This window comes from Akebia trifoliata, chromosome 8 (assembly GCF_017979445.1).
Source record: "Akebia trifoliata isolate Shusen 1 chromosome 8, ASM1797944v1, whole genome shotgun sequence".
Lineage (NCBI taxonomy): Eukaryota > Viridiplantae > Streptophyta > Magnoliopsida > Ranunculales > Lardizabalaceae > Akebia > Akebia trifoliata.
The window spans coordinates 24,945,312-24,954,308 of NC_141382.1; the positions used below are offsets into that span (position 1 = coordinate 24,945,312).

General features: G+C 36.3%; 1 protein-coding gene across 1 annotated transcript; it reads right to left on the reverse strand.

Moving 5' to 3' along the window:
• Positions 1 to 3,887: 3,887 nt before the first annotated feature.
• DLAH (alpha/beta-Hydrolases superfamily protein) lies at positions 3,888 to 5,686 on the reverse strand. Its single transcript, XM_086452413.1, has one exon. The coding sequence runs from the start codon at positions 5,590 to 5,592 to the stop codon at positions 4,072 to 4,074; it is 1,521 nt and encodes a 506-aa protein (XP_086308539.1). The 5' UTR covers positions 5,593 to 5,686; the 3' UTR covers positions 3,888 to 4,071.
• Between the last annotated feature and the right edge of the window lie 3,311 nt (positions 5,687 to 8,997).

Consider the following 8,997-nt stretch of genomic DNA (forward strand, 5'->3'; position numbering starts at 1 on the left):
AAGGAAAAGAAATTACAAGACAACAATACGACCACCCATGTTTTACAGAGCAAATGCTGTGTTGTCAATATATAACATTAACATGTCCAAAGAGTTAGCAGATCAGAGATGATGGTATTTAGATGTACAAGTGATATAAGTTGTTGGGACATACGTTTTTAATGAAAAAAAATCTATGAACCAATAAAAAAGGTAACAACAATCAATATACCACTAGAATTTCAATATTTTACGAAAATGTTCATTCTTCAATGATTTTAATTACAATCTTTGAAAAAGTCCTAAAGAGAGTTTAAATATGAATTCACAAAAAAGAAATCCATGAAAAAGCCCTAATAAAAGAAAATTAACAGTAAACCATCATCAAGAAATAACAAAGAGAAAATAGAGTGGTGAGGCTATCAACTTAACATAAGGGTTCAAACTTTTTTTAAACCTTAAAAATCCATAATCAATTCTTACTATTTCTCCAATTTAAAGCTCAAAACCAATATATTTTCCTCTTTCAGTCAATTTTCAATCGTCGCCATCAACATTGAAAAAGTTCAATTAACAACTACAATAAAAAATATTTAAAAAAAAAAACCCAAGCATTTTCCTCCATCAGTTATTTTCCTCAAATTGAAAAAGGAAGAAAAAACGAACCAATTTTAAGTGATACTGAAGCCAATGATTTCTCACTCAGATTCATCAATGATGATCAAAATGAAATCATCTCCGAAGATGCGAACGTGGTCAGTACCCCAGTGTTTGAACTCCAAGTTAATCATGGAATGTTTATTTCAAGCCGTCAAGTAGCTTACACTTTCTTCCACCAAATTGAACCCTTGAAGATTGTAAAGGTCAGTTTGAACAATTGTCACAAAAAAATTGGTTTTTTTTAAAAAAAAAAAGTTATTTTAATTTTGGAAAATTGATCATAATGAGGGACCAATTAACACCACCACCACTCTCAGCCTGAAGATTCTACCTTCTCCAACCTTCAAAACTCTAGAAAAAAATAGGGTTTTAGGGAGGTTGAAGCTAATGGGTTGTTGGGAAGAAACCCAAAAACATATTTTGTATAGTTCCTAAAAAAATTTGGATTTTATTTTCAAACTTTTATGGCTTTACAGGAATTGAAGTAAATTGAAAAAAGAGGAAAAAATGAACCTGAGAGTGTGTGAAGAAGATGAGGGTTGAAAGAGAAAGATGGCGATGGCTCCAATTTGTTCAAAGGCCTGTAACTTGAGAAAGAGAGACGGCGATGGCGAGAGTGTGTGAAGACAACGATGGCGTCGGGTCATTCAGGAGATAGTTTCTGTAACTTGGTTTAGAGAGAGAGAGAGAGATTTTCGATTGAATAGGTTTAGAGAAAAAGAGAGCTTCTCTAACTTGATTTAGTTTTGTGAGGGATTTGTAAAAGAATACAAAACTTTTACAGGGGCGTTATGTAATAAGGTTACGTTTTTATTTTAAAGTGGAAGACGTCTTCTACACCATCGGATGCGTTGAGATCCTACGAACCAAAAAACTTGGCAACAAACTTGTTAGAATTTAGAGCCGCTGAACCGCTCCTTGTATATATATATAGGGTCACGTTTTATGTACACATAAGGCAACTCATAAAGCAACAAAGCAACAAATCGCTTTTTCTATTAGATGAATAGACGAGATTATCATCACCAAAGAAAGGAGATTATCCTTTGTCGAACAAAATCGTCGTAACGTTAAAGGATCCGGCTACTTCATCGATATCGTTATTGTTATCATTAACCATTTCAAGGTTTGGTTTCATCTCTTCCTATCTTTACCAATACAAATTCTTTAGCTTTAAGATCAAGTTGCCGCCAGGTTAGCAAGAGAAGGAAAGATACGAAAAAGAAAGAAGACATTTTAGAAAGAGAGGATAAATAATGATCCATTGTTTTCTCTCTCTTCTCTTTCTCTTCAATGAAACATTCACAGTGAAGAACAACAATGACGAAGATGAAATGGGTGTAGGGAGGTAGTTACAAATAGTTAAAATTATAAGTGTTTTATTAGAACCACGTGCTTTAATTTCTCTTCTTTATAACATGAACCATTGGATCATCTTATAATTTGACAGCTATATTGATTTGTTACTTTATGAGTTGCCTTATGTGTACACGGAACGCGATTCATACATATATATGGACCTACGCTTTACCCTACGTGTTTTGTCCTACATGGGTTAGAAGTTTTGGAATGGGCTGATTTTTGGTGAGGATGATCTCTACGGTTAGAAGATCCACCTCACCAAAAATCAGCCCATTCCGAAATTTCTAGTCCCATGTTTATAAGTTGAAAAATCATGGAACGTCCATTTTTTGTAAATCATTTTTGATGGGGTTAGAAGTTTTGGAATGGGCTGATTTTTTGTGAAGATGATCTCCTCACCGTAGAGATCATCCTCACCAAAAATCAGTCTATTCCAAAACTTCTAACCCATGTAGGACAAAACACGTGGGTGCCAAACGGTATATATATATAGGGAAATGTTCAACACCTTACACTTTACCCTACGCTTTACCCAACATGTTTTGTCCTATATGGGTTAGAAGTTTTGGAATGGGCTGATTTTTGGTGAGGATGATCTTTACGATTAGAAGATCCTCCACACCAAAAATCAGCCCATTCCGAAATTTCTAGCCCCATGTTTACAAGTTGAAAAATCGTGGATGGTCCATTTTTTGTAAACCATTTTTTATGGGGTGGAATGGGCTAATTTTTTGTGAGAATGATCTCCTCACCATAGAGATCATCCTCACCAAAAATCAGCCAATTCCAAAACTTCTAACCTATGTAGGACAAAACACATTTGGTAAAGCGTAGGGTGGTGAATGGGACCATATATATATATATATATATATATATATATATTATATATATATAGAGAGAGAGAGAGAGAGAGAGAGGCGAAGTGGTCTAAGCTATGGAGAAGGCGAGGTGACGGTGAAGAGTATGTTATGATACTTTTGAGCTTGGTACCCCACTCTCGCATCCATAGCTACTCCACACGGGTAACTAGTGTTGGTCGAAAAGCCCAGTCTCAACACCACATTTATATGCCTATACGTAGAAAGATAAAGAGTAATTTTTACTGGCTTGTACACATTAGGCTGACGTATTGCAATGTGACAGGGTGCGTGGTAATGTTCAATGAATAATGATTTTTGACTCTCGCACGTGGCCTAGTCAAAATACTCTTTTGATGTGGCATGTGTTAGAACGATAGATCTTTTTTCCTTGGGATACATAACTGAACATATTTATGAGGATGTACAGATGTGCATCCCGATGCATAAAATCTATGGTTCTAGCACATGCTACATCAAGAAAGTATTTTGAGTACGTCACGTGGGAGAGTCAAGTTATCACAACTCATGTTTCAATCTAAAGTAATGATGAATGTATGGTAAATCATACGTGGTTGATGTGGCAAGGGTACAAAATCACAAATCTTTTTCTTTGTGTATCCCAAAGAAATAGACGTATGGTTTTGTGCCCTTATTGCAACTTCAACCGCATATGATTTACCGCGTGCATTCATCACGACTCTTCAATCTATTACTCTATCTATATTACTTTTGTATGCATATGGAAGAGACTTTTGGCTTCCACACTACGAGGTACGGATTCTTAACATGCATTTTCACATATATAAGCAAGGAGCCAACCTCAATGGTGGCCACATAGCAGATTATGGGTTGGAAAATCTGTAGAAAATATTACTTATTTTGGGAGCCCGGAGACACGTTTGGACAGTAAAGCTAACTTAACTAGGTGTAATGATGTATGCTTACTAGTAACTTCCATCTAATAAGGATTTCGAATTGCATGAATCATGAGAAATGATATCCAATAAGAGTCCAAAACAGATCCAATAATAAAAAGCTTTTGATTTCGTTTGGATCCACATTCAATATAGATTACAATTAATTAAATTTTCTTCAATAAAAATAAATAGCTAATGGGAGTTACTATCTTAGAGTTTAGACAATTTTTTCTCCTAAGATTAAACCCTTAATTTGATTCAAATTGTGTACAATTTCTATAATTAATATCATCTCAACCAAAACATGGGATTACTCTTTCATTGTGAGGCGAGGGTATGTCTTCAACCTCTCTAGTGGGCTTAACCCATCTACCATGTGAGTTACGTTCAAGTCCTTTATTTTCCAATTGGTACCAACAAGCTGGTATCCTTAGTTCATCTACCAGCATCCCACATGCCTTGTTCACTAGTGCCACATCCCTACAACCCTCTGCCCGAAATGACGACTTTCCACTGGTGAAGCCGTCCACTAGATGGAGGTAAGTCTCTAGGCTATGGAACCCTAGCAAATCAAATCCATGCTTGAGAAAGGGAGATACTTGCACATCGAGTTTCAATTCAACCCCAACATGTGTGTAAACCCAGTCTAGTGTGCCAGTGATCTCTTCGAATTTTTGAAGACCCTCATTGAGCATGATCCCGGGCATCTTAGGCACAATATCTTGCTTAACAACCACCCGTAACGTTTTTACTCCCATATTGTGAAGTTTGTCTCTGAAAGCAATGTTCCCAACTCTGGGTCCACCAAAGGAGATGACATTGATAGGAAGATCGGGTATGGTGATGGCAGCTTCATAAGCATTGAGAAGAGCTAAGGCACCACCTAGGCTATGGCCAGTGATGGTGAGGCTCACTTCTTCACCTTTTTGTCGATACAGGTTAACTAACCTTTTGACCTCTCCCATCACTTGCTCTGATGCACTAGATTTGTTATATCTAGTGAACTCACTCTTAGATTTGTAAATGTGAAGGAATCCATGCTCAACCTTAACCTCCCCATCTCCGACCCCAATAGGCTCTAATTTCCTTTGTAAATCCTCAAACCACTCTGTTGGTGCGACCGTTCCACGCCATGCCACGACGATATCCCTTCGTCCAATTCTTCGTGATTCATCATCATCACTAACTGCCACATACCCCATCCAATTGGAGTCTGTGCTCCAAGATTCAACAAGGTGGGATCTCTCGAGCCACCGAGGGACGTCTATGTGGGACATAGCATATATGTACTTGCTGGCCTTGTACCCATTCTTAGTAAGGCCTAGTTTATCAAAAAGCTTGTGACGGTTGTACCTACAACTCCCACAATACTCGGAGAAGGAATCGAAGTCGAATGCATCATACGTAGCTTGAGCGAACTCACCGTACTTAATAATTTCTCGTCGAAGCCAAGGGTGAAGGGGATCTAAGACATTTTCATAATCGGTTGATCCATGGATTTCGCGCCATTTTGTGGAGATTTCTTCTTTGGGAGATGCGATGGGAGTGGCCTGTTTGGCCCCGTGTAGTGAATTCCAATCCATGTATTGAGGATGCATCAGTGGTGGTGAGGGTGTATCAATATGGAGATGAACGAGATTTGAGAGTGATTCAGCAAGTTGAATGGCCCGATTTTGTTTTTGATGATGATGAGGCTCGACAACAGCCACCTTTTGATTGGCAAGGATCCTAAAGCCACTTTGGTTTATCATGACGGAATTAGGCCTAGATTTTAGGGCCAGATGTTGATGTATGGTGGGTGTAACTGCTTTCATGGTTTGGCCTATAATTCTCAAAGAAAAAATTGAAGTATAAGAGCTTTTGAAACCTTTGGAATTGAGTTTCAGAGCTCTTGATAGCTTCGGGAATTGAAGATAAGGGATTAAGGTTGAGAGAGGGTGGAAGATGTATAAATAGGAGTTGGAGAAAGACTAGTTTTTTTAAGTTTTTTGACTTTCAAAAACGAAGGCTTTGAATTCGTACAATACGCGTTCATGTTGATACTTTCTCAAACAGAGAGTTGCTAAAGATTAACCCTTGTTCAAGAAAATTATACGAAAATGCCATTGTGTAACAACCAATGTTTCAAAACTGGATCAGACAAATTAATTAATTAATCAAATATGTTGAATATCTTAAAATTATTATTATTATTTTATTGTCTTGTGTTAATTGACTCATTGAATCAAGCATATTTATTAATATACAATTTCTTATTCAACTTAAAATTGTCTTGTTGAATCAAAAGGACATTCCTTAATTAATTGAATGGTCAGAGTTTTAAGATACAACATCGATAGTATCAACTGATTGGTTACTGGCATAATCCATACCTTATTAGATATTAACACTTCAGCCCAAAATGATTGCGTTATTGGATCAAATATTGGGTCCCAGTTTTTATTTTATTTTTATTGGAAATGTTCACTTAGACCCAATATTCAATCAAAAAGACAATTGAATTGGGTTTAAATAGAGTCATATTTCATTCAGTTCAAATTTACATTATATAAGGACAACATGCAATTTAGTCATAGTATTGTATAATCCAATTTCTTTTTTTTTTTTTGTTTTTTTTGGGTGGTTCATGTTCTCTTTTGGAATGTGGCGGTGACCTAATAATGACGATTCTAATATTGATTGATTTGATCGTCATAACTACTTTGAAGATCATCAACCCATTCGAAATTAAGGAGAATAACATGAATTATGGATCTTATAGTCTTAGTCTTGGAATTCAGGAAGTAATAGTCTAGCTAGCAACTCCAAGTCTTGGAATTGTCTTGTTTTACACCTTGAGGAGCACCACAACAACCTGGTGTTTGGTAACCTTGACTACAGACAATTGACTGAACTTTTGAATGTTGGGTACTTGGTCAAGGAAATCATGTATTCATACATGAGGTTGACCCAAATAAGGATACGGACTATTGAGGTTTAAAACGATGGTACAAAGTTTTGACCAGATTAAATATAAGAGGTTTGAGGAGAAAAATAAAGGATTATTTTGCTTGATGTTGATTACAAATGCATTTATGTCATTTTATCAAATCTTTCTAAGAAGAGATGTCAAGAAAAGTCTAGCATCAATTTGAAAACGTAGGAGATGTCAAAATTAACATAAAATATAAGTTGATTATATCATATATTTTACAATTTAAAAATGTTCAAGAAGAAGAAGAGTAGGATGGTAAACGTGTGATTCTTTTAAAATATATATATATATATATATGGGACATGTGTAAAGACGCATGTATTATAAATTATATTTTGCAATTTAAATATTCTTTTAAGGATTGATAAAGATATTAAAAGAAAATTATTGATTGACATGCGACGGTAAAACAAAAAATATTGTCATTAGCAGAGACTCTTCATTATAATATACAAAAGACCCGGTCATAATAATCCACATTTTTGGTCAAAAGTAGTTCCCTACTCCGTACCAAGATTTTTCAGACTTATAACCACGGAAGAGAATCCCCTGTGGCATACTTTCAGCAGTTGAAAGAGTGTCGATCAGCGATATAATTACATCTCACATATAAAATATGAGGAGCTCAATAGTTGTTCATTTTTTTAAACATGGATCTGCATTAAAAAAAATTGTTTTTTGAATTTTATTTTTAGTTAGATATAAGTCATGATTACAAGAGGTTGAAATGTTAATTTTTAAAAAATACCTCTCTCATACTTTGAAAATAGGCTACAGTAACCATTTGTTACAGAGGATCGACTTCCAATAACCACCTAATTCTAATCACCAATGCCCCTTTGATAAAATTAACCTACCGGTGATCAAAATAGCAATTTATATATCAATAAAGAACAAAATGCTTTATTCATATAACAACAATTCTATATGTTTTATAAGAGCAGTCATTTTGGTAGCTCGGGGCAAATTTACTCATGTCCTAATGAAAGTGTTGGAAATATTGACTTTTAAATCGGGAGTAATTCAATGAAGGAAGAAAAGTATTCTATGCGGTCAAAATTTGGTGGACGGCTCTGATGGTCCCAACTCGTATTGAATTGAAGTCGTTCCTAGCACCTCCCTCCTCACGGTGACCTAGTACCTACCACAAACATTCCGACATTCAAATTAGAGAAGCAGAGGTACAGTAATCAGTACTAGTTAGCTCTAAATCTCTCCAGTCCCCTTTTCAATAGTGCTTACTATACTATTTAACCCCCTACCTTACCCTAGGGTTTTCCCCTTTATAGGTTGCAATCATGGGATTTCTACTAGTTCTCTGAGGTTGTTTACATAATTGGGATATTCTAGATCGATCAAACTTATCTGCATAGATCCCCTCTAGGATTTTCAGGATTTACGTGTACGCAACAGTATTGTAGTTTTCTTGAGGCCTGTCCTACCCTGCCTAGCAATATAGGGTAGGATTTGCTTTGCTTATCGCTACGCTACCCTGCTAGCCAGGTTAGGGAGGTCTCTGCTTTAACCTACCTTGTTTGCTGGACAGCACCTCATAAGCTGATCTGACTTCATAAGGTGATCTGTGTCAGGTACCACTTAGCCGGCTTGGACACGTGTAGGATTAAGATAGTTGTGCAATTATTTTTCTTTACAACTAACCCCTCTTGAGGAGGCGCAAGATCTCTTCGTCTCCTCAAGACACAATTCTACTTTCCTACTGGCTACTTAGGCCTTTCATAATTGCACCTACTATTTTCAAATCGACGCATTCAATGCAACATCGTATCGAATCTTTGTCGACAGCTCAGATGGATTCTTCTTCATTTGTATCTGACCACGTGTTCCTTAGCTTTTCTGCACTACTCCCAATTTGCAACGCTTCAGCTGGACTCAAACTATCATCTCAAGCGTATGTATTCCTTTACCTTTTCTTATAAATGGGGGACTTAGTGCATTCTTCATCTGCTATCGTGCTGAAACTCTGTAAATTTGTTTCTGTGCTTTCCTACAAATACTCATTTTTCCTTTTTACTTTGTTGTTGCAGTTACCTCTTTGTTTTGAGGCAATTTCTCCCTCTCTTTCTCTGTCCCTTTCTTTTCTGTACTTGGCCTTTCAATGGCTATCACTATGTCCCAACTCTCTTATCCCATATTCATTGCAAAACTCTCTTATATGTTCCCTGTAAACTGTCTTCCGTTGTCAGGAACTATGGTGTATGACAAACCGAAATTGCAAATAATGTTC

What these genes read in the sequence shown, in the direction of transcription:
- DLAH (XM_086452413.1), bottom strand. Translation starts at nt 5,592, where the DNA reads ATGAAAGCAGTTACACCCACCATACATCAACATCTGGCCCTAAAATCT.